The sequence below is a fragment of the Anolis carolinensis genome, unplaced genomic scaffold (assembly GCF_035594765.1).
Source record: "Anolis carolinensis isolate JA03-04 unplaced genomic scaffold, rAnoCar3.1.pri scaffold_8, whole genome shotgun sequence".
Classification (NCBI taxonomy): Eukaryota; Metazoa; Chordata; class Lepidosauria; order Squamata; family Dactyloidae; genus Anolis; species Anolis carolinensis.
Window position 1 is genome coordinate 7835970 of NW_026943819.1, and position 27245 is coordinate 7863214.

Below are 27245 nucleotides of genomic sequence, written 5' to 3' on the forward strand. Positions count from 1 at the left end.
GCCTTTATGTGTGCAATGTGATCCGCCCTGAGTCCTCTTCGGGGTGTGAAGGGCGGAATATAAATGCTGTAAATAAATAAATAAATATAAATGTAGTAAAGAGATAAATAAATAAATAAAAATATTCCAGTTCACCACAGATAATGTGGGATTTCATTCAGCTGTGTGGAAGGGCCTTCAGTTTCCATTCCGCCCCATCTCAAATGCAAGCTCCAGCTGCGCGTTTCCTAGCAACTCCAACTCCCTTTCAAAATGGCGGAGGGAAGGAGGAGGCGGGGCACAGAGGGATCACGTGGCCCAAGGGAGACTCGGCTTGCTCGTTCTCTTTTTCCACCCCTCCCGTGACGCTGACCAATCAGAAAGCTCGCTTTTCCGAGGAAAGTCCTCGCCCAGCGCATGCGCAACTGTGTTTAAAGCCTGTGGGTGAGGAAGAAAGGAAGGAGGGAGGGAGTTGCTTCGCGCCTGCGCGCTAGAAGCTAAGCGGGAACGGAAGCCTTGACAGCTCGAAGTGGGAAGAGGAGCGACGCCGGCGCATGCGCGGTGGAGAGAGGGCGCTGAGAGGATTCCCCAGTTGTCGCGCCGCCACTTCCAGCGCCGCCTGGGCCTCCTCCTTCTCGAGAGCCCCGGCCCCTCCTGAGGGGAGGCAGGAGCCGGCGGGACCGGCGGAGGGACCATGTCCGGGCGCAACTTGAGCAGCAAACTGTCCACGACGGAGCGCATCGTGAAGGGTGAGGCTGGGGGGCTCCGCGGGGGAAGGGAGGGAGGAAGGGAGGGGCCACTTCCGCCCCGAGGGAGGAGGCCCTGGAGGAAGCGCTTCGGGCCTCCTTCCCTCGGAGGGGAAGGCCTCGACGTCGCTATGGAGAAGGAAGGCCACTGAGGGGATTCCCAGCACAAAGGGGGGTGGGGGAGGAATTATCCCACCATGGGCAGAAAGAAGGCCTGAGGGGGAGGAGGCTGCAGAGCTCGGAAATACTCCCAATATTGTCCACATGGGAGGCTGAGGCAGGGCAGCGGGGCTTTCTGGTGGCTCCGTGAATACAGGCATTGCTTCATGCACAACAATAAAACATTACATTCATATAGCTTTCAGGTGGTTCAATGTGCCCACTGTTAAGTTTCATGCACAAAAACGTTAAAAATATTATATCCAAATTGCTTTCTGGTGGCTCAATGTGTCCAATGTTAGGTTTCATGCAGAACATTGTTAAAACACTACATTCATATAGCTTTCAGGTGGTTCAATGTGCCCACTGTTAAGTTTCATGCACAAAAACGTTAAAAATATTATATCCAAATTGCTTTCTGATGTTTCAGTGTGTCCAATGTTACGTTTCATGCAGAACATTGTTAAAACATTACATTCATATAGCTTTCAGGTGGTTCAATGTGCCCACTGTTAAGTTTTATGCACAAAAACGTTAAAAATATTATATCCAAATTGCTTTCTGATGTTTCAGTGTGTCCAATGTTACGTTTTATGCAGAACATTGTTAAAACACTACATTCATATAGCTTTCAGGTGGTTCAATGTGCCCACTGTTAAGTTTCATGCACAAAAACGTTAAAAATATTATATCCAAATTGCTTTCTGATGTTTCAGTGTGTCCAATGTTACGTTTCATGCAGAACATTGTTAAAACATTACATTCATATAGCTTTCAGGTGGTTCAATGTGCCCACTGTTAAGTTTCATGCACAAAAACGTTAAAAATATTACAGTGGAGTCTCACTTATCCAATCTAAACGGGCCGGCAGAGCCTTGGATAAGCGAATATCTTGGATAATAAGGTGGGATTAAGGAAAAGCCTATTAAACATCAAATTAGGTTATGATTTTACAAATTAAGCACCAGAACATCATGTTATACAAGAAATTTGACAGAAAAAGTAGTTCAGTATGCAGTAATGTTATGTTGTAATTACTGTATTTACAAATTTAGCACCAAAATATCACGATATATTGAAAACATTGGTTACAAAAATGCGTTGGATAATCCAGAACCTTGGATAAGTGAGACTCTACTGTACATCCAAATTGTTTTCTGGTGGCTCAATGTGTTCAATGTTAAGTTTCATGCAGAACATTGTTAGAATAATAGCTTTCAGGTGGTTCAGTGTGCTCAATATTAATTCTCATGCACAACATTGTTTGAAATATTATATCCAAACAGCTTTCAGGCAGTTCAATATGCCCAGTGTTAAGTTTCATGCACAACCTTGTTAGAAACATTACATTCATATAGCTTTCAGGTGGTTCAATGTGCCCACTGTTAAGTTTCATGCACAAAAACATATTACAGTAGAGACTCACTTATCCAACATAAACGGGCTGGCAGGTTGGATAAGTGGGTTGGATAAGTGAAAATGTTGGATAATAAGGAGGGATTAAGGGAAAGCCTATTAAACATCAAATTACATTATGATTTTACAAATTAAGAACCAAAATGTCATGTTTTACAACAACAACAAAAAGCAGTTCAATACACGGTAACATTATATAGTAATTACTGTAATTATGACTTTAGCACCAAAACATTGCAATGTATTGAAACCATTGACTACAAAAACATAGAACTACTAAAAGGCAGACTGCGTCGGATAATACAGAACGTTGGATAAGCGGAAGTTGGATAAGTGAGACTACTGTACATCCAAATTGCTTTCTGGTGGCTCAATGTGTCCAATGTTAAGTTATTGCAGAACATTGTTAGAATAATGGCTTTCAGGTGCCCAATATTAATTCTCATGCACAACATTGTTTGAAATATTATATCCAAATAGCTTTCAGGCAGTTCAATATGCCCAGTGTTAAGTTTCATGCACAACATTCTTAGAATGATAGCTTTTTCGTGGTTCAGTATACCCAATGTTATGTTTCATGCACAACAATTTTAGAAATACTATATCCAAATGGCTTTCTCATGGCTCATTGTGCCCAATGTTGCGTTTTATGCACAACATTAATTGAATAATAGGTTCTGGTGGTTCAGTGTACCCTATGTTAAGTTTCACGCATACAATTGTTAAATATTATATCTAAATAGCTTTGTGGTTCAGTGTGCCCAATGTTAAGTTTAATCCACAACATTTTTAAAATACTATATCCAAATGGCTTTCTAGTGGCTCAATGTGCCCAATGTTCAGTTTCATACACAAAATTGTTAAAAAATATATTCAGATAGCATTCAGGTGGTTCAATATACACAATGTTAAGTTTCATGCCCAACCTCCTTAAAATACTATATCCAAATAGTTTTCAGGTGGTTCAGGTTGAATGGGTATCAGGTGTATATGACCTGTGGAAATTTAAAACACAATGAAAGTCCTGTCTCTTCTAGCAGGCATTTTAAATCATCAATTGTAATGTTATATTGTATTATTATTAGTTCTATGACCCTTTATCTACCTAGAAGGAGTCCCAAAGCATCTAACAACACTAAAAGCAGTAAAATATTAGTATTATATTTTAATCTGTGTACTATTTATTTTGATATTTGTTTTTTATGCTGTGTTTTATTAGAATATTTTAACTGTGTGATGTCCACCTCGAGCCATGAGAAGTTGAACGAAATGAATCACATTATTATTTATGAAATGAAATGTAAATATAAATGATTTTTGAGTTCATACTTGGGTCAAAGATCTCTCATTATAGGATCCATTCAAAACAAACTCATAATCTGTTGCACCATAAAATGGGTGTGATTCGTTTCAAGTAAGATAGGAAAGCATACCCATCTGATGCATTACAGGTTGAGTATCCCTTATTTGAAATGCTTGGGACCTGGAACATACTGAATTTTTTTTGGGGGGGGGGGGCTTTTGGAATAGCTATACTTTCATATACAGACATCATGGGATACCTTGGAGATAAGACCCAGGTCTGAAAAAGATATTATAATTTATGTTTCCTCATTATACACATAGCCTGAAAGTAATTTTATGCAACATTTTAAACAATTTTGGGCATGAGACAATTTATATGTGCATTGAATTACCAGAAAGCAAAGGTGTCACTATCTTAACCACCCATGTGGACATTTTTTGTTACATTTTGGATTATTTCAGAATTCTAGGTTGTTTTTTTTTGTGTTGGGAGCAACTTGAGAAACTGCAAGCTGCTTTTGGTGTGAGAGAATTGACTGTCTGCAAGGACGTTGCCCAGGGGACACCCAGATGGTTTGATCATTTTGCCATCCTTTTGGGAAGCTTCCCTCATGTCCGATAGAGAGAGCTCATCTGCGCTTTCCCTGGGTTGGATTCGAACTGGCAGCTTTCAGGTCAGCAACCCAACCTTCAAGTCATCAGTACTGCCAGCACAAGGGTTTAACCCATTGCGCCATCTGGGGCTCCAGAATTCTAGGTAAGAGATGCCCAATCTATATATGGCATTGAAGGTGATGGAATGGAGCTCCTGATTTAGTTTGAGTGGCATTGATTTAAGTAGTTATTTAACAGCTATTTAGATGAAGTTAGAGGGTGATATTATCCCTTCATCTCCCACTATAATACTCCAGTTGCTGTGTTATATGGCAGGATTGACTACACAGTTTATTTTTGTTGAGGTTGTTCTGCAGAATGCTAGGTACTGTAGGTTATATTTTAGACAAAAGGCAGTGGCAAACAAACCACATCTAAGCATTTTCTGCCTAAGAAAGCCCCATAAAATTCACAGGGTCACCATAACATGATTGATGACTTCAAGGCAAATGTCAGCTCTGCAGAAGTCTTGAAACACAGAGAAGTGGGGTGGGAGACTGATTCTGGCTTTCTGTTCCTGTCACAACACATAAAATTACAGAAGTGCCAGCCTGAGGCAGGGGGAGATTTGACTCTGTCTTGAGAATTGCGTGAAGTTAGTCCCATAGGTTAAGATGAAAAATGTTCTTTTTCTTGTGTATCAAAAAGATGGAGCAATGACATAAAAGGGGGAGGGAAATAAGAAAACAGTATTGATGAATTGAAGAGCCACCCCAATGGCACAGCTGGTTAAACTGCTGAGCTGCTGAACTTGCTGACCGAAAGGTCAGCGGTTCAAATCTGTGGAGCGGAGTGAGCTCCCACTGTTAGCCCCGGCTTTTTCCAACCTAGCAGTTTGAAAACATGCAAATGTGAGTAAATCAATAGGTACCACTCCAGCGGGAAGGTAACAGTGTTCCATGCAGTTATGCCGGCCACATGACCTTGGAGGTGTCTACAGACAACGCTGGCTCTTCGGCGTAGAAGTGGAGATGAGCGCCAACCCCCAAAGTCAGATGCGATTATACTTAATGTCAGGGGAAAACTTTTACCTTTACCTTATTGATGAATTGCTTGGAGGCTGGAACCTAAGCAGTAGTTGATACCCTTCAGTTGTGTCTTTAGGAGACCTGTGCCTTCTACTGAAGTTCTGTAAACCAGATTGTCCGTCTTCATGCACATGTAGACTGTTAGCAGCAAGGTTTGGTGCATATGAAGAGGATGACAAAAAAGTTCACATCAATCAATTTTGTAGTTATGTGAGAATAACTGTGTTGGACTACATGAGCAGGAAGGCAATTCCAAAGGTAGCTAGTCACATATTTTAGGAAGCTCATGAGCAAAGAATTGGTGTCATTGCCTTCTGTTGTGTATTACTAGTATGTGATATCTGGAGATTTGTTCCCATTGTGTTCTATTTGGAGAGTCTCTGTTCATGGAGGTTCAATTTCATTGTGAGTTAATATCTAGTGACTGAACCTCAGAATTTGCCTGCTTCTTCTTTCAACAAACAAACAAGAAAGTGGTGGAGCAGGAATCTAGGAGGAATCTCTTAGACTATTGCATCTTGCAATCTATTTATTTGGATGCCTCATACTAAAATAAATCTCAAAGGTACTGCTAAATTCATTCTCCACATTTTTTAATGCTGAAACAGATTAACATGGTAATTTTATGTTAAATAATAAATTCATAGGGGCATGGTCATTAAGCAAGGAATCATATGTACAGATTTTGAAAATAAAAAATCTTGAATTTGCAAAACAAATTTTCAGTACTAAACTGTGCATTTGGTCCCTCATTCTTAAATAACTTCATGCTTTACCCTGTTTCCTTATCTTTGTGAGCCTTAGAAGCACCATGCAACTACTTTATTTCAGCTATGACTCATTGTCTGATTTTTTAAATTTTAAAGGGGATATTCCCACTCCCTTCAAAACTTTGTGTCTGAAATGGCACATGGTACTTTAAAACAACCGGTGATACTGGAAATAGTTAATAAGCATGAGGGCAAAATGTTAATCGAGAAGCTGTTGGATTAGTGGGAGGCTTTTACAATGTAGATTTAGCTGTCCCAATTAATCTAGTGTCATCTACTATACTCGCTTATTTAGGAAATATCTGTTTTATATACTCTGCACTTCTCTGTTCAAGATGCAGAAACTAAGCACTTGGGACCATGAAATTATTGGAGCCAGCTATCTTGGTCTTGATCTTTTCTGTTACAGCTGTTAACTAAATCTCTGCCAAATAATCTTGCAAGAGCACTTGCCCATTCTTCTGAGGCTTTTTTGTTTGCTCATCACCCCACTCTAAATACTTGGCACTCTTTTGTTTGTGTGCAACCAGGTATTTATGTACTGTTGATTTTTTTTTGTAGCATTGGGTTCAAATATTTTTTTAAATGTTGAAATTAGATTAAAACTTGATTTGAAAGACTAAAGCTTTATTTGAAATACCTTTCTTTTCCCATCTCCCTTTCCATGCTTATGGAGATTTTATTTTTGTAGACTTAACACAGAGATTAGCTGCTACTTAGTTGTAGTCAAAACAAAGCCTTCTACCTTTTCCCTTCTGCCACTCTTTTAGAATACGTTTATATGGGGTAATCAGAAGTACATCAGCCCTTAGTGTAGATGTTGAACTCCCTTTCAACATATATTAAAAGAATTTTAGAAGAGAGAGGTATCATGTCTCCCGGTATTTTTTAATTTAGATTGGTTGTAAGGATGGCTAGAGCATAGTAAGACTGACTGATCCACATTAAATACCTTTTTAGAATGCTATGGAATTATGGAATTTGCAATTTGGTTAGGCATCAGCACTCTTTGGAAGAAACGTATAAAGATTTCATAAAACTACAACTCCCATGATTCTATAGCATGGCAGTTAAAGTGCACTAATTCTACAATGTAAGTCTTTTCTGTGGAAGTTACTTTCAGTAACTAATATTTCAGTCATAGCCCAAATGTTTGAGTTGAGAAGTCTTCAGTATGGTACAGTAATCAGCAGAAAGCAAAAGGTTGTTGGCATAGAGACCATGGAAGAAATAAGGCACTATATAAAAAGCCTAATTGGAGTTGGCAGATGTTGTCTGTTTCCTTCTGCACAAACATAGAAAAAGTTCATCCATTAAGTGGTTCTAGCCAGAGTTTTGGACCTGTATTGGCACCTGGATTCACATTCCCCTAGCCTTGGGCTGGCCATAAATTGTTCACCAGACCTAAAGTATGCATCACTCAAATGTTTTACACAATGTAGAAGAGCATTTCAGATAGAACTAAAGAGTGAGTTGCATTGGGTCTTATACTTACTCAAAGGTCAAATGAATCAAATGAATGCTTGGTTCTGGAATTGAAACAGGAATTGCCTTTAGACAAGCATATAAGAAAAAAAATGAGCAAGACAATGTTGGAAAGAGCGATCCATTTTAATATTGTTTCTCCTCCCTGATGACCAGAAAAGTGATTTGGTTCTTCCATTCCAAAATGGTCGGAAACTGCATTTGAAGTAATTTGAACGAAACCCTGTTTCTTTCAGATAAAATTATTGCAAGGTAATTTACTATAGTTCCATGAGATGTGATGATCAATCCAAGATTTGATCATTTTGCACTGAAAACAATGTCACTTATTAAGTACCATATATAAGACTGTATTTGCTGTATAGAGTTAATTGTACAATGTCTTTAAAAACTTTCAACCTCTTTCAGAAATACTCAGATTAGGAATATCACTCACCCCTATTCTACTTGCAGTTCGTTTCTCATTTCTTGTGCCAAGCATTGCTCTTATATAGCTTTGTGCTGGCGATCAAGCTCTTGATTTGTCAGTGTCTTATTTTAAAAATGTATTGAATTGCTTTGAAGAATATCTCCAAGGAAGCTCTTGGGAAATAACTGAGCAGAACTGATTCTATATCCTTGATGTAACTCTTCCATATTTCACACAAAAATGCCAGGGTTGTTAACTCGTCGTAAAAAAAAAAACCTACTCAAGAACAAATTTACTTGCATTTCTCTATCTTGATTGAGGAGCACCTCCAGATACATGTGAGTATCTTTCATCTGGAATTACAAAATCTCAAACGGTTCAAAGCCAAAATTGTTCACACAAGTGACTGAGATAATGACATTTTGCTTTCTAATGGTTCAGTGTACAAAAACCTTGTTTCATGCACAAAATTATTAAAACTATTTTGTAGAATTACCTTCAGGCTATGTGTATAATAAGGGGCATATTAATGCTCCAACCAATGGTCATATGCATTTACGCCGACAACAATTTTACAGATAAAATGGAAATGTGGGCAAGAGTCAAATACGGTATTAATAGGGTGGGTGTTTCATTTTTTTTGCCTTTGTTCTTTGGTTATTCTAACAGATGAAAACATATAAATGAAGTCACATGATTCCACTCCTACCCTAAAGCACATTAAAGCTCCCCAGGGCTTTTTGTTTTGTTCACTGATTTTCAACAAAATACAATTTGATATTTAGAAGTGAAGAGAGTTTTTCATCAACAGGAAAATCAATTTGTTGGAGAATTTGGGGCAGAAAATTAGCGAAGATTAAACAGAGCAGTTAATACCTACAGAATTTGGCAATTAATTTTGATCAAGCAAAGTATCTTCAAGGCTATTGTCCTTTCTCTAAAATATTACTCAGTGATGTGATTTGTGTAGTGGTCTAAGGAATATTATATAGCTAAAAATGAGCAGTCAGATTTTTGGTAGTGGGATTTCTAGTTGTTTGCATGATGCCTGATTCCCCTGCAATTACTTTATAATGAACCTGTTTTAAAATGTCACTTGTGTGTGAGACTTTTCCCAATAATAAAGAATATTATAATATGCAAATTAGATGAATCATGGCATCTCTTTTCATCAAAAATCATGTAAAAACAGATGGGAAAGAAGATTTGACAAATTAGCCTAATTAGCAAGGGAGATGGCTTTGGCTTGAGGGGTATATTTTTTTCTGAAAATCCGGATCTATCCTGTAACATTGAAAGGAAAACCTCTTTGCAAGTGTAAAGCTCTTGTCTTGTAGCTTGTTGACCTGTAATTTAATTGTCAGTTTTTGGTAAACTGGCTTTTAATCCATTCTTTCCATTCTGTGATGAATGTGGGATTATGTAAAAGATTTGATTAGTCTGGGTGGCTGCTCTAACAAAATGTGAATCAAAATGGTTTGTCTCTAACAAATGTAATTCAAAGCAAAATGTAAATATGGAAGGATATGATTCTTCCAGGTGCCATTGCTTGGCCAGTGCGGATAGAGTTGTGTACTACTTTGTGAACCTTTCAGATGTGATAGTTTTAATATAAGTGGTCCTCTGCAATTTCTGCAAAAAAAAAAAAAGCCAGAGTAGTAATCTATAATATCATGATACTTAACAATTGCTGACATGGACCATACATAATTATGTAGCAGCCTCAGGTTTTTTCCTCATTTATTTTCAAATGAAGAACAAATGGCTGTTTGCTTTTTTTGTCAGGTGAACTGCTAGAAGAAGCAGCCTGTGGTAGGAACCATTCCAAGCAGAGGCTAACTTGATATTGGAAGCAGGAAGTTTGCACAGCAAGAATCTTCAATGACATTAGAAAGAAGGAATTTGGAGACATTAAATTTGGTCTCTGCCAGCTTTTAGTTTGTTTTTGATACCTCCAAGAGCAAAAATGATTGATCTTCCCGTTGTTGATATGATTGAATTATTTCTTGAATAGCAAATCTCAGTGCCATATTGCAAGGTGACTTATGAAGGAAGCTGTTGAGTTCTGGCATTCAGTTCAACGATGAGGATCTCTGTTTAACTTGGGGCAGTCAGTGATTTTTGAGACAGAAATAATGTGGCAGCAAGGAATATGTGCATGAGATAATTGGTAATTGGAGAGGATGTGAAGTGGTTTTTGTAGGATTGTCCATTTCCCCTCTGCAGTAACTCTTTACCAAGCTGTTCTTCCAGGTTATCTAGCTTAGGGAAAAATGACTGGATAGTTAAGGATTTTCAGTATTAAACAGTCACTTTTGCTTCCCATTTCTCAGTCTTTTACCTTGTTTCTGCTATGTATGTTTAACAAAAGCTGGTTTGGAAATATACAGTCACTAGGTAAGATCTAGTTCTGTTCCAAATAACATATCTTAGAAGATGAATGTAAAAATGAAATTGAGAGTGTGGAATCATCACTACAGTTCCTTGGCTCTTGCGCATAGTATCTTCAAAGGAATCCCCATGAGTCATGGGCAGCAAAGCTGAAAAATAGTTATTTGAAGTACATTACAACCCCAGAGGATACATTCCCGGACTTTACACGGATACACAAAAACCATCGATAAGAACAGTTCCTATTGAAATGAAGGAATTCTGGCCCGAGAATAGAGTTGCACTGGGGGGAACCTAGAAAATGCCTGTCCCACAGATACAGGAGTCTTACTCTATTCTGAATAAATAGAAGGAACAGGGGAAATATGTGATAGTGCTACAGTTACTGGGTAGAATCCAAAGTGTTTAGTTTGTCCTATCTGGTAGTTTCATCTGAATAGTAAAATAAAATGAAAATTCTAATCTTTGTATACACATTCTAGTGCTCTATAACACATGACTTTTAAAATCTTCCTCTTCTTCAGAGGAAAACATTAGGTTTCCTTGAGTGATTGCAATGAATTCTGTGATTCTTTGGATCCATTCTTCTCTTTCATAGTTGTATACTCTCCTGTTGATGGTTTTCATTTTATTCTTGTATTCCAGAATGGGAAAAGTAAGGAAATAATAGAGAAAAAGTTATAAGTGCTTCTTCCTTCATCCCTTATTCCTTGTGGATCGTCCTTCAATTCAGACCGTTAAACCTGAGATTAAGGTCTATTATACTGTTTCTCTTTCAATCTGCTTTGAATAAACAGTAAGGGAACTTGTTGTGCAATTTGTAACATGGTATATTTATATTTATTATTTGAGTAGAGTAAATACATTTTAAAATTTGCAACTTTATTAAATGTTAGTTTTATTTGGTGACTTTGTAACAAAATACTTACATTCTTAAGGAGATCATTTAGGTTTAATACTTGGGTCTCATTCCACTTTTTAAATCCCATTTACAATAGACACATTGAATCAAGTATTGAATAATGAGTTGGTATGTAGGTAAGTTCCATTAATTGAGCAAGTTTACTGTAGGTGGACTAACAATCATATTAGCCCATAAACTCTAATTTTCTCCAACATTTATTTCATTTTTTAAGAAAAAGTTTTAACCCTCCTTTTTTCAGGATTATTGGGAACTTTGAGTCATGTTCTTCATACATTAAAATTCAATTGTTTCTGACTGCTAAGAATGCTTTTTAGTACACTTTGGCTTGCTATTTTGAGAGATATTAGGCCAGTAAACAAATACTCACCTTGTGATGTAAAACTACTCAGAGGGGAAGGCTCTGAATGAGGTTTTCCTAACTGTAACATTTCCTAGAAACATCTTGGGTAAAAGCCAGTGGTTTCTCCATAGTAGTTGCTATGCCGTGATGAGTGCAAAGAAAAGGGCAAGTAGCTCCAATCCTTTGTTGACTAAAGAAAAACCCAGTCCAGGTGAATCTCACAGCCTTCTGCAGCTGTGACGAAAAAGAATAGCAAATGCCAACAGAAGAAACTGAAGGTGCTATCTTTTTGTTTAGAAAGAAACTGCTGAATTTGCTAAACTTGCTGCCAATCTAGCAGTTCAAAAACATTCAAATGTGAGTAGATCAATAAGTACCGCTCCGGTGGAAAGGAAATTGCGCTCTATGCAGTCATACCGGCCACATGACCTTGGAGGTGTCTACGAACAACGCCGGCTCTCTGGCTTAGAAATGGAAATGAGCACCACAACTCAGAGTCGGACATGACTGGACTTGATGTCAGGGGGAACCTTTATCCAAGTCCTAGTTAGTATTTGGATGGGAGACAACCAAAGTATACCAAACACTGTAAGCGGTATTTTATAAGAAGGAATGGGCAAACCATCACTGAGTAATTTTTGCCTAAGAAAACCATATGAAATTAATCAGGTCACTAAAAGTTGACAGAGTTGAAGGCACACACAACAATAACAACAATAATTTCACTGTCTACTGGAAAGATGATGAAGTTAATTGCAGTTCTCAAAATATTATGTGGAAACATCATGGACTACAGTCCAAAGCAGGAAAACTTGAGGGACAGATATTTGAAGATAGCCATGATTTGTTAAGAGCAAACAGTTTTAATAGGAATGTGGATCAGATTTTAAAATAAAATTAAATGGCATTTACTGTTAGGAAGAGAACTTTAGTCTTTTTATCATATTTTACATTGTTATGAAAAGCGAATTAAAGAAATAAAGGCTATAGCTATGCTGCTGTGAAAATATGGAGGCATCCATGAAGAATGTTTACGAACCCTTGCTGAGAGAGTTCTATAATAATAATAATAATTATTATTATTATTTTATTTTTGTACCCCGCCACCATCTCCCCAGAGGGACTCAGGGCGGCTTACAGATATAAAACCAGCATACAGTAATATCAAATTACTGTATGCTGTAATTTATTGTATGTTCTACGCCAGATATGCCTGGGTATGGGCATTCATTGTGATCATGAAAGAGTAAAATAGGAAACCCAGAACTGTCAGTAAGAACAGTTTCCTGTCCGCTATCTTCCAGGAAAGTAATGTAAAGATTATGCCACCATGGCAAATCTCCTACCCACAAGGGCATTGTTTTTATGATATGATATGTTTGTACAGAATCAGCCAGAAATTTAAAATCCCAGTGCACTTCCAAATTCTCATTGGAACTAGACTGTCAGTAAGAAGAGTGTCAGCTAAATCTTTCAGGGGAGAAGTAATTTAATGATTATGCCACCATGGGAAACGTCCTACTCTTTGAACCAATTGACCTAAGCAAGGTAGAGTGGCTTAGGAAGAAAGCTTGATAATATGAAATGTCTTTTGTGAGGGAGTGTACCATGCAACTCCATGCCACATCAGTCCTTCCTTGTGTCTGATGACAAAATCACTGTGAAGCAGGCAACCAAATTGCTGCTTGTTTGTTATTTACTCCATATTTAGCTGCCTCTGTTCAGAACTAGAAGGAAGGCGGCTCTTGGCTTAGGAAGTGAGCCTGTAGGAAGTAGGGCAGGGTGCTGGCTTAAAATAGTCCTGAAGGCTGCCCTGTGTTTGTGATGAACTGAGCTATTTAGGTAAATCCTGGAGTCATCATGGGGGTAGAGCCACATGCTAATCTAAAGATATTAACTAGTAGACCATTACAGTAAAGGCCTTCGTTTATCCCTGCTTTACTTCCTACTGAGGACTTTTCAATCCACTCATGATGGTTGAGAACTACCAGCTGTGTTTTCTAGACAAATGTGTACATATGTAAGGATTAAAACACCGTAAAGGCATTCAATCCCAAAAGCTAAGCAGGGCCAGCCTTGCTTCTTTCTTGTATGGGAGACTGCCAGCAAATGATAGGTGTTATAGGTTATACTTCAGAGGAAGGGATAAATGGGCAAAATCACCTTCAGCATTATATATATTCTTAAGAAAGTCTTATAAAATTCATGGGTTTGCCATAATTGTTCCACTTGGAGATGCATGTGTGCACACACAATGTCTAAAAGTAATGGTATCAGATGTTTTTAAAGCAGCTGAAGCAAAAGGACCGAAATAATATGGCAGACTTTGCTGAGAGGGAGGATAAAACACTATTCAATTGTTCTTTAAAAAATTAGCAGGTAGTACTGCTACATTCTACGATGTCCAAAGTGCCTTTCAGAAGGAATGATTAATTTGAAATGTTTGCCACTTAGTTTACTGAGCCACTCTTTCTCCTGATGAATTCACTTGTATTCAGCCTTTGTATTAGTTTCACCTTGAAGACATAAATGGAATGAATAATGCATGTTTAGAATGTACATGGTTTTCTTCTAGCATGACCAGTGCTTTTAATTGTTAAAAGAGTGAAGGTGCCCTCCCTAAGAAGATATGTGCAGATGCCACCATAGGTCCTAGATCTTTCCTGGATTTCTTTGATACTATTTTAGAACATTTTTATTGGTCTAACAAGTAGCGGGACAACTTGCTCCGGATCAATCAATACCAAATCGGGTAATGATTATATTCTCTCTACATACCACATTATGCTGTATAATACAGAATATACTCTTTGATGGCTCTGAAGCTCACATTGCATTAACTGCATGTCTGCTGCTATATCAGAACAAATGTGACAAGTCTTACTAAATGTACATTGCAATATATGGTTTGGGTATACAATCATTTTAGGGAGTCGGCATTCACCTTTTGTTCAGTTCCTTTCCTTCTGAGGTAAATGGTGAGAGAGCTCACAACACTTTAACTTCAGTGTGAATTAACAGTTCAGAGCAAGGAACCCCAAAAAATGCAAACCAGAATATAATCCGGATTATCTGGAGATATAATCCGGGTTAAAACCAAAGTGTTCGGAAACAGCTCAAAATTGCAAGACAAAGTCAAAACAGTAAAACAAACAAGGGCAAGAATTCCCAAAGGCCCAGAACTTCCCCAAAACCCCAAAAGTACAGCAAAAAGGCCAAAACTAAAGAGAAAGCCCAAACCGGGCTAAAGTTCTTCGCCAAAAGCGGTGCAGGCAAACAAAGCAGGAAAAACGCTGAGGCAATGGTATTGAGCCGCTGCAGAGTCAAAAGCCAAGCCAGACGTCAAGGGAACGAAGCGTTGTAGCGAAGTCAAACTGGTCCGGAGTCGGGATTGGAGAACAGCGTCGGAGTCAAAGGTGAAGTCAGCGGTCAGCAACAGAAGTCATCCACGAACATGGGAATACTGCCAAGCCGAGTTTAAAAGCGAAGAGATATGCCAAGTCGAGTTCTGGTCCAAGGTCCAAAGGGTGAAGTCGTCACAGTGAGGTCCACATCGCAGGATAACACTAAGAGCCAAGACAACGGAGGCGAGCAGCAGCTAATGCAAAATAGTAATAACAATGCAGTTCACACAGAAAACCCACACAGTTCCAGCCCTCCGTTGTAGAATAACCAACTTACATCGGTTGCAAAGTCCCAAGCCAGTCTTCGGAGTCAAATACAGGAAACCCAATGGCGCCCAACAACACCTTGCCACACGCAAGGGACAATGGCCAAAAAAACCCAATTTATTTAGGTTTCCTTGGGCGTCCAAACAACCAACGCCTTAGGATCAGGTGTCCCAAACTCCTCATCAGAATCTGAGCTCCAAACAGCCAACGCCTTTGGATCAGGCATCCCAAGTTCCTCATCAGAGTCAAAATCACTCTGCCTATGCCCAACCCTGTCCACACCTGCAGAATCGCCCTCATTCCTCCAGGCAGACCATGTGGGGTCTGCTTCTGAAGAAACCCAAGCCTCTCCTGCATCCTCAGCATCCATGGGCCCAGTTTCCTCCTCCGGAGCCCGTGCCCAGTTTATGCCAACCCCTTCCGCCACCACCGGGTCCTCAACAGTCATTTCCACCTCAGGATTCTCCTCCAACTCCCCAAATGAATCTTCATCTTAAGATTCCTCATCTATCTCCCTGACTCTCTTCCTATGTAAATCTTCCAGTGAGCCCTCCTCGCGAGGATTCTTCCTTCCCCTCCTGATCCTACCATTATCACTCACAGCCTCAGAAGACTCATTCACAACAATCTTATGTGAAATACACAAGAGGAGCAAAAGAGTCCCATGCTGCTAATGCTTCAAAATGAATGTTTATTTTAAATATGTTTGCTTGCTTCCTTGGGTCCACATGGAGCTTCAGCTTTATATACTAATGTTGTTGAGAGGAAGGGACCTCCTTATGCTCTTTGAAGGCTATTGAGCTTGAAATGAAATGGGGGAGGAAAAGCCATACCTGGAATGCCATGTTCAAAATTATTGGCTTTTCAGTTCTTATCTGAGGACGTCAAGTAATATCATACATGCTGTTCTAAGAAGAGGGAGGGGAGCTAGTTTGGGAACTCTTGGTCTTGATTGTTTCACACTCAGACAGCTGCTAAAGCCTGACGCACATAGTCGACGTCCAAGGATAGAAGAAATTTAGACATCTGCCTTGTGTGCACTGCATGCCCAAAGAGAACAGTTAATAGAAGTATAGTGTGCCATACACTCCACAGACCTTTGCTTTCAAGGCTTGCTGGCTGGTCCCATCCTCCTCCTCTCACAGTTGGCACTAATCTCTGAAGTGCGTGCCATTGACTATTTCTTTGTTTAGATTTCTTTTACAGAACAGGTCAGTCTGCGCCTCCGTTCTGGCTTGGCTTTTATGACAAGTACACTATGTGCAAAACCATCTTCCTTTAACGGACTTTTTTCTAAAAAAATGCATTCTCTTTTCCTATTTCTACACACACACACACACACATACACCCTCTGGCCACCTGCTATAAAGGCCAAAATTACATGTGCTAGCAGGTGAGGGGGACTTGTTTATATATATTTTAACAATCTATTATTGGGCCTGCTGTCAGCTTGTTAACCTGACAAAAGCAGGTGGTGAATTTCCCTGTCTGCTGACATCTAGGAATCCCCTCTTGTCTCCTTTGGTTAGTTCCTTTTTATAATGTATAAGCAGCTGTTTGCTGTGGACATTGGGCCTCTTCCCTCCCCAGTGTCCTCCCACCTCATCCCGCCAAGATTAGAAAACTTAGCTGGGGAAAACATTCAGTCTTATCAAACTGATGAAAGAAAGATGACAGGTTTCACAGAGGCTGATGTGCATTTTGAGTGAATGTTCTAGAGTAGCCAGTATATTTTTAAGTGCTAAAAGAGTCTTGAGACCTGCATTGTCTCAAGAATTGCTTTAAGGCTATTCTTGCATCAGTGGTTCCCAGGTGTTTTAGACTTCAACTCCCAGAAATCCCAGCCAGCTTACCGGCTGTTAGGAACTGTGGGAGCTAAAGTCCAAAACACCTTGAGGCCCAAAGGCTGGTAACCACTGCTTTACATGAAGGAATATGCGGTGTATACATTCTTTATTCTCAATACATCCAGTTAAATTGGGCATCTTAGTTTATTGCTATGTATGAAAATGTTCAATTATTTAAGAAATGCTAGAGGCAAGCAAAGAGAAAGAGAGAGAATGTGTGCATATACTTTTGTATCAATCATTTTAACTAAATCTAACAAATACATTGGTAACAAAACAAAAATCGCAAACCCAATTCCCTGGCATTTACCTATTTGTTGACACACATTCTTAGTTGTTTTTCAGCTATATAAATGTTAAAATAACTGGGAAAGATGCCAAATATGCATGCTGCTGTTGCATCAATTGCACTAACTGATACGGGTTAGTAGTGTTCTTCAGCAATCTCAGGTGAAATGGTGGACAGCTATTGAAGTGTCATAGAAGCCATGCCCTCCTATCTCTCCTGAAGATAGTAAAATTCCTTATGACATAATTAGACATTACTATGTGCTTCAGAGGGTAAGGTTTGCTTCAGGAGGTAAAGATTATTCCTGGGATAGGGCCTATAGCTATAAATACAACAGCAAATTAAACACAGGTTTGAATCTGATCAGCTTAAATGTTAAGGGTCAGACGGGGTTCAACTCATTCTTTCACTTAGTCTGGCAGCACTAAAGAACGTAGCATGGTTTCAGGTTCTGTTTTAGCTTCTAGCCCTCGCTAAATATTATGACAAGCTCTCCTTTGAAGAACTGGCTGTTAGCAAGCACCTTGCTGTGCCTTTTCCGTGTCTGCTACTTGTAGAAAAGAGGCCCAAACCCAATTGCTACAAATAAGTAGACCCATCACATCAGTTGCTCAATGGTAAATGAGCAGTTGTGACATAAAATTGTGCAATTGGTCCAATGAATGTATTCTTGATGGAACTAACAATTGAATTTAGGCCTTTGTTTATAATACTGTCCTCATGAATATGCTAATATGCTCTATTAAATTGAGTAGGCCTTGCTTTTAAGTAGCTATGTAGGTTTACAATAACTGTTTGCCCTCCCCACTTTCTTATGCACATGGAATAATATATTAAAAGATTATTTTTAAAACTCCAAAGAGTGAAGAAGAGCAGACAAATAAGCAGCATGACATGGTTAAAAAGCAAAAATATGACTGTGGGATCTCCATTCAGCTATGCAACGAGGTTGTAAAATCAGTAGAATAAAATAACAATTATTTTAATATCAACAGAAATGAAGTCATGCTAGCTTTTCTGTGAGGTGCCCCAGTGCTCTCAGAAAGTTAGACAAAATGTGTTTTTCCACTAAGATCAATTTCTGCTGTGTTAGTTTTTCTATTAAGCAATCAATCCTCAAAGCTAAGCAGATTCTGCCTTTTCTGCAAGGTATTAACAAGTGACAATAACTGATTCCAGATTCAGTTTCAATTGCCCCTTTTAAATAGTTGTGATTTTTTTCCCAGTCCTTGAGCTTTCAACTAGGATCAAGTGCATCCTCAAAGTGGAGTTTTATGAGGAGGTTTCCATTGAAAAGAGAGAGGCACACAATCCCTGCAGTTCATTTCTGGTATGGCTTTCCAGAGTGGAAAGAGAAAAGATTTTGAAACATAATGAATGGTTAAGTATGAGTAGAATATGAAATGTTTTGTCTACTACGATGAGACAACATATGCCTAGGATAGGTTTCTGTCACTCAGCCTTCATGCCAGTAATTCCTTTGCCATATGTTACAAGTTCAGTATTCGGATTTGAATCTTTGAGTATTGGGTACCTTTGAAAACTCTCCCATATTTATCCTATAGGCATTTCTTTCACACAGATTTGTCGAGTTCCCAGTTCCTGTCTGAAGCCTTGTCTTGTCTTAGGTGAATTAAATAAATGCCTCTAAAAATCCTGCAAATCTCATTAAAGCAAGAGCTATAACAATTAAAAGACATGCAACAAGATACACAGAGTTAAAATAAAAGTTAAAATTTACTGATAAAATGCAAAATAAAATTCACAACTTTAAAAAAATCAATGTCTTGATATTCAAAGTCATCCTCATCATTTTGACCAGTGTAGGTAGGCCCTTACCATGTCCATAGTACTAACTGCCTTTCTATTTGACTCATCTTAAGGGATGGATAGGAAGGGCTTCCATGGAGACTATATGTTCCGCGTGTGTGTATGTATATACATTTTTCTGATATTTATATACCCCAAAGGTTTTTCTCCATTCTAATTATCAAACATCTCATTAAATTTGGTCAGACTTCCCTAGTGTAGTGCCCTATATAGCCCAACAGAGAAAATATCCTCAACTTGCTAAAATAGCATATGTATACAGATTATGGTTTGATGTTCAAGCTAAACCCACAAACTGCATTGTCTACTTCCACTTAAAAAAACTCATTAAAGTGAGTTTTATGGAAAAGTGGCAAAAAGTTTTGCTTTTGCCATCCATACAGTCCCTGAGTTACAAATATCTAATGTGCAAACAACTCCTAGTTAAGAACGGGTGAGGCAACAGGAAGTGAGAGAAATCTACCTCTAAGAAGAGAAAATCACTCCTGAAAGAGTTGTTATCCTGATGAAAGGGGATCTACACTTTATCACCAATTCTTGTTTTTACAGCAAGCCATTTTTTTCAAAATCCAGTTATCACGGGGACAGAAAGTGAGATATGAAATCTTCTGAACAGTGGCACAGACAGCAAAATAAATACCATAGGGGTGTTAACTCTTCCCTAAGCTATCCAAAGCTTATATATCTATATCAAGATATGGATATACATATAGCTATGGCTGGAGTTACACTTAAAAATGTATGTGTTCCGATTTGCAAACAAACCTATCTTATTTGTAAGTTGCCTATATTGTAAAATGAAAATATTGATAGAAGACTGAAACAGGCGAATAGAAGTGTAAACATTTAGACTCTAAAATGTCAGATCCAAATAATTAAAACAATAGACTGCTGAAAAAATCAAAATCAAAGCCAGCCATAAGGAATTAGACTGGAGTCGAAAGATCTGTGCCATGCAAATGTTTTTCATTTGCATGGCACAGATCTTTCCACTCCCGTCTGTATTTTAAAATTGTTTAGAATGTGAAGATAATGTAACTAATGATATGGGAAAGGCATAAAGTTGTAAAACCCTCATCCATCAGTTTAAACAAAACCATAAGCCAAATTCTGCAAAATCCAATTGAGCTAGCCAGCAGAACAAAAAAACAAAATTGGAGCGAAATTAATTTTATTGGAAAAGAGTGTTGAGACGTTTCTGTAGTCAAAACATCAGGCATCACAATAGTTTGTTCAATGTATTTACAATTTTATACATTTAGGCATTTCATTATAATCACTGAATTGGGGGGATAGGAATTAAGCCATGCATGACATACACATGCTATCTGTTTGTCTCTTTAGCAGGGTTTTCCTCTACTTTTTACACTAGAGTCAAAAGATTTATGTAATTTACATATATTTTCCCCTAATAGTTGAGAAATATTTGCTAGATTAGTAGTTAAAGTAAGAAACATTACAGACTATAAGTTCATAGTGGTGTATTATTTTACGTATTGGTGAACCAGATGTACTGGGAGGAGATGGCTATAAGAACAATAGTTAACATTTTTTCCTTTTCTGCCCCCTTATAACAATGTATTTTTGCATAAAGCATGTAATGGAACAAATCTGTTCATCTGTGTTGGACTTGCCTTGTGAAGGGAGTGTTACCAAAGGAGTCTAAAGCTGGATATACCATTGACTATTGTCTAGTTTACTTAGAGAGTTATTATAAGAATTAGAATGTTTGTGAAGGACTTCAAACATACAGGCTGTGCAAATGTTATTAACTACAGGCAGTAAAAGTGATCAGTTTGACCTACTACAGAAAACAATAGAAAATGATAGAATTATATTGTTGAATTTCTTGAGGAAAGCCAAAGTTGCCTTTCATTGTAGCTTTAGTTGGAATATTTGCATGACTTCCCTTTTTGGTGACCTATCAGGCTGAAGTAAGCAGAGAGGAGCTGATAAAATTTATTGTGTCATCTTCTACAGAGCAAGCCTTTTGTCTGAGAAAATTACATAATATGAGCTATGCATCCGTTCCCAGTTACTCGGGACCTCAAAGCATGTCTATTTAGGTCAATTATTTCATATTCAGTGTTAGGTGAAGAATGAAAGAGGAAGTGATATATTTCTCATCTATTCTTAATTATTATTGCTTTTGTTTTCATTCATTTTTATTAATTTTATTTGGGCTTTGTTAATAGTTTTTATAACTATTAACCGGGCCGGGCTGTGGCGCAGCTGTTGAGCAGCTGCCTTAAATCACTCTGACCATGAGGTCATGAGTTCGAGGCCAGCCCGTGGCGGGGTGAGCACCCGTCAATTAAAAATAAAAAATAGCCCCTGCTCGTTGCTGACCTAGCAACCCGAAAGATAGTTGCATCTATCAAGTAGGAGATAAGGTACCACTTATAAAGTGGGGAGGCAAGATTAACTAATTTACGACCTGGAATGAGGAAGTGCCGTCAAGTGTGGATGATGAAGCAGCTGCTCCCCCCTGTGGCCAGAATTAAACATCCCCTCAGAAGAAGGTTAACTTGCCTCTGCGTGTGTCTCTCAGTCTCTGTTTGATGTGTTTATGGGCATTGAATGTTTGCCCTATGTGTGTTATAATGTGATCCGCCCTGAGTTCCCTTCAGGGTGAGAAAGAAGGGCGGAATATAAATACTGTAAATAAATAAATAAATAAATATAAAGCTATCCTTTAACATTTATGTTGAAGTCCAGGCATATAGATAGAGTAAAATACACATTTTGAAAAGGAATGGTCAAATATTTTAATTGTATTACTGCTTTGGAATTTGAAATATTTGTTCAGCTCTATGCAAGATTGTGTTCTCTCCCCCCCCCCCCAATTCTGAATTTAGTGTTGAAGAATTTAGATTATTTAGCAGCCTTGAATATCCTCTGACTATATTTTGTGTTAATAGTAATCATACTTTGTCACCTTTCATCAGGCATTTCCTAGATCTGAATAATTTTCATTGTGCCCTTTAACACCTAACAGCTCCCCTCTGATTTATCCAGGTAATACCAGCGAAATGGTAAAGGTGCTTGTTTTCTATGGAGACTTGCCTAATGTTTCTTTCTCTTCTTTCTCCAGCCGTCCCCTTTCCCCCTACCCAGCGGCTAACCCTGAAAGAAGTATTTGAGGATGGGAAGCCCAGGTTGGAGGTCTTAAAAAACCACTTGGTGAAAGAAGGGCGCTTGGAAGAAGATGCGGCACTTAAGATCATCAATGATGGCGCTGCCATTCTGCGGCATGAAAAGACAATGATAGAAGTAGAGGCTCCAATCACAGGTCAGCGCATTTTCTATCACATTTTGGCCTCCTGAAGCTCACCAGAAGGTTTCCTCTTACATGCCCTTTCCTTTGGGAAGTTCTCAGAATCACAAGGTTCTGGGAACTTCCAAGAGGAAAAAGTGTTCATTTGTGCCTTGGCAGCTTTAGTACATGAGCTGAGTATAATATTACAAGTGAAGCTGATGCAAAACCTCGCTCCCTGTTAGTTCTTGGACATTTCTCTTTTTATCATGTAATCTTGTCCCTCTTTTTTGCTGTCCTTCCTCTCCAGTGTGTGGTGACATTCATGGGCAGTTCTTTGATCTGATGAAGTTGTTTGAAGTTGGAGGATCACCCAATAACACTCGCTACCTCTTCCTGGGAGACTACGTGGACAGAGGCTACTTCAGTATAGAGGTGACAATTCCACTGAGCCTTTGTGGGTTAGCACTTTGAAGTCTGCACTAAGTCTTTGGGACCTTTCCTCCTTATATACCACTTTGGAGACCAGTACAATCTTTTCAAAGGGTTGATATGCGGCAGGGTTTGTCTTTGAATGAACATGGAAACATGTAAGTCATTTAAGAACCATGTTGGCAGGGGAGTTAAATTGTACTGGATATCACAGGTCCAGTTCTGTGTTCCTGGTGAGAAAATAAATTGAAAATGAGCCATAGATTACATACCTCAAAAAGGCTAGACTGATTTGATGATGTTTTATTTCCATATTTATATTAAAATGTAACATTTAACACTCCCCCCCCCAAAAAAACTGCAACATTTTAAAATTTTCAGAGAGCATAGCAGATGACAGGACTATTGATGAAAGGCTTCACATACTTTGTTTCACAAAGTTGGAGAGTTGAATATTGAAAAATTTAGTCATCAAATGTGAAACTAAAAGGGTTTCAAATGGAATTGAAGTAAAACAAAATCTGGAAGTGCAACTGAAGAATTTGTGCAGGTCTGTAAAAATCGGAGGAATGGAGTTTAATCCAGAGAAACATCTAGTAAAACTCTTAGTCAAATTGGCCTGTTGTTTTATGGTTAGCTTTTTGCCCTTTTTCATTTTGATGCTGTTTATTTTAGCCTCAACTGAAACATTTCCCGCATCTTGTGGCACCTTAAGGACTCTTATGACGATGTATGCTTTGGTTTACCAATGAATGTTTTATGTGACCATTAATTTGTTTTGAAGCTGAGCTTGGACAAAACTTAGATCCCTCTATTGTCCATCCCTGCCTTAAAAGGAGCCACAAAACGTTTTGTACACATTGTGTCTGAAGAAAAATAAAGAGAGAGAGAGACTGAATAGTTGTAGACAAAAAGAATAACTGAAAGCTCGGGTTCTGAACATGGACCTAGTGGGCTGCTTTGTGGGAGGTAGAGCGTGTTAAACCTGTGAAAGTCAGAATATTGATTGCATAGCCTTTTCGACTATCTTACCTATTTTATTATTTTAAAGAATATTTATTCAGTTGTTTGTCAATGATATCTTTGTGGGGTGCAGCACATTATGTAGCCTGTAGTCCTTGATTTTAGAAGTGAAGACCATGGTCCCTGAAGTCAGTCTCCTGTCGTCACCATTTGCATGTGGTCCTATCCATCTCCTGAAATAGCAAAGTGCCACTGAGCAACTGTTGAGGGAAGCCCAAAGGCAGCCAGTCTCTTGGGGAAAGAAATGGAATAGCCGCATTTTCCTTCCTCTTATCTTTCTCTGGAGTAAAACCTGATTAAATGGCTGCCACTATTTCATTTGTCCTTTGAGAGAGAAATTGGATTACTTTAGGAATCTCTCAGAGTTGAGCTAATTCTGACACTTCAGTTGCATGCCATTATATACTTGACAGAGGGAGCAAAAACGAACCTATAAGATAGCCATTTTTGTTACTGGAACAAATATCAATTTGTGGTCCCCAAGCCGTGCTATGTTCAGTTACATCTGACAACTAGAAGAGAGGCCAGCCTTTATTTTGTATTTGTCAGTAATTCCTTTTCTATAGCTTGGATTAGGTTGAGCTCAGTAGTTTTCAAACCTCTGTGACTCTTGTTATTCTTAGGAAGAATATTCTGATTTTTCCCTCTATAAGAACACTACAACTCACAGCTATAAAATTTGTACTCTGAACATATTAAGTAATAAGTGAAATAGAAAGATAGACATGCCTCAGTTAATGAAGTAGGATGTGTTCCTAGGTTTTGCATCCTCAGTCGAAATGTTGGTATCAGAGATAGAAATGACATGGAAAGAATGGGAATAGGTTGCCAAATCACAAAAGCATAAATAAGTGTTGCATTTTGAAACTTCTGGAAACCACTTGAAAGCTTTCTTCATATTTTTCTGGGGATGTTTTTTTTTTTTGCTTTCAACAGCCTCCACTTTTCTTACAGTTTCCATTTTGGTGTCAGAATTTACAGATCTGTGTATCTTGAACATGTCAGTGTAGATCAGCGGTTCTCAACCTGTGGATCCCCAGATGTTTTGGCCTTCAACTCCCAGAAATTCTAACAGCTGGTAAACTGGTTGGGATTTCTGGGAGTTGTAGGCCAAAACACCCGGGGACCCACAGGTTGAGAAGAACCACTGGTGTAGATAGTTAGACAAGCTAATCTGCTGTCTCTTGTTCTTTTTCTTTTTTTGCTTGCTCAGTAGGTTATACTGGAGGCAGCGACTGTTTACCTTGACTATTGTATGCAAGCACTCACAACTACAATAGAATCATCTAGAGTTCAATCCCATTCTATCCCAACTGAAGCTGCATTGTATTGTTTACTGCAGACATGGTACTGCAACTCAACATGGAAAGTCTGTCTTTTTCCATAGCTTTGCTCCTTTGCTATCAAACAGATATTCTTCTTTCATGAAGGAAGGTGGGCTTTAATTAATTAATTAATTAAATTAGTATGTGTCAGGGCAATGGCAAATGTCACTTGATAAAATTGCCTTTGAACACCAAGATGTGCCTCTTTTTCCTGCTTCACGAACAGTACCTGTCTCTGCATTGAAAGTATATTGCGTGTGTGTGTGTGTTGTACCGGTTTCTAGTAACTGAGAGGGAAGCCAGATCAATTGAGAAGTGAGAAAGAAGCCCAACTGTTTGTAATTTTACTAGGATCTTGTAATAACAGGCCCTAACTGGTTCAAAAAACACCCACACAAAACTCAAAGCAGGTATGGTGTCTTATTGCTGCTTTTCTGTATTGTTATTGGCTTTTGCCGTTTTATCTTCTGTGTTTGATATGGAGGAGAACACATAGGTCCATAACTTTTGGACATTGCAACGCACATCTGTGCATATGGGTTGAGGATATTAGGGAGCCTTTGCCAGAGCAGTTAATGTTAATGACCTTGTAACAGAAGAGGAGTAAGAGGTAATTTTTATAATTGCATCCTAATGCAGGCATCCAGGAAGCAGGCTACAGACCTAGGAGGTGGGGCATGTAAAGCCAGTATCCGGGTTATTAGTACAGAGGGCAGCTATTTACTCTGATGTCAATATTTATATTGTAATGACATAATCTGACCATTAAACGTGAACCACACAGACTCAGATTCATATCTCTGCCAGGCTCAGTGCATTGAGTATGCATTGGCTCTGGATGCCCTACCCTACTTCACCAGATGGTTTCAATAGAAGAATCAGATAATTACATGTCTACTCCTCTTAGCCCCTCACCAGAAGCATGTGGTCTGGCCCTAGAAGCAGATAATTATGATGATGATGATAATAATGTATTATATCCTTCCACCATCTCCTTGAAGGAACTCAGGGCGGTTTACAGATGGCACAAGGTGCTTAAAAACAAACATAAAAGTGAATAGAATATAAAATACAATAAAATAAAACACACGCAACATATAAAACATCAATTTAGGCTCAATCAAGCTGTGATGGGTGCAAATGGTTTCATGAAGGCCCTGAGGATTTTCTTTTAACAGGGTTTGCCCTTGTTTCAGATCCACATTCCCTTTTTGAACTATAGCTGTGACTCAGGTAATTGACACAGTTGCTTCTAAATGCTCTTCTCCATTGAGCAGAACTCCTAAAAAGCACCTTGGTTCACCAGAGAGTTGAGTAGAAGGTAGTTGAGGCAATGATTAAAACCCAAGTTGACTGAACACTTTTAATGGATCTTAACAAGTCTAGTAAAGAGTTCATCTGTCTACTTTCTGACAGTGATGGGAGCAAAGGAACTGTCCTTTGTCGCCAGTGCTTACAGCAGAGCCTTGCTGAGCCAGTAGTTGCATATTACACAGCTTGCATGACCTACTAAATAATTTGAAGAAACTCCAGTGTGACTTATCTGCAAAGCACTTCAGAGATAAAAATTGTTCAGGTTAGCCTCAACTTCAATTCTGCTAGATCCGCGAGACAGCCAGGGGAGATGTACAAAACACTTTTTTCAGATGAACTCTAGTTATTGCAGCTAGTATCAACATGTTATTTGAAGAAATATGGTTTGTCACCTCTCTACTCATCTTTACCCCCCCCCCCCCTTTCATTTAAAATACCTGCTGAGATACTCCAGGGAGCTGTTAATTTTTTTCTGTAAGAGGACATGATAAGGCTGCTTCCAAGGAAGCTTGCCATGACTCCTTTTTTTATTTGGCTTTGGCTTGATACAATATTGGACTTCTGGTTTGACCTACAGTTATTCTTCCAGTGCTTCTTTGGATTGTGTTTTGGTTCTTGGATGTGCTGAATTAGTGTCTGATATCAACAGAA

At 38.6% G+C, this 27245-nt stretch overlaps 1 protein-coding gene across 4 annotated transcripts in view; it reads left to right on the top strand.

The window, feature by feature from the left end:
* Window positions 1-458: 458 nt before the first annotated feature.
* ppp3cc (protein phosphatase 3 catalytic subunit gamma) overlaps window positions 459-27245 on the top strand; it is a 52773-nt gene continuing 25986 nt past the window's right edge. For all 4 annotated transcript variants that reach the window (XM_008120156.3, XM_008120157.3, XM_003227043.4 and 1 more), the window contains exons 1-3: window positions 459-728; window positions 22339-22536; window positions 22811-22935. In XM_008120156.3, the coding sequence (XP_008118363.1) occupies window positions 674-728; window positions 22339-22536; window positions 22811-22935 (378 nt within the window). In that variant the 5' untranslated portion in view covers window positions 459-673. The remainder of the gene's footprint in view (window positions 729-22338; window positions 22537-22810; window positions 22936-27245) is intronic.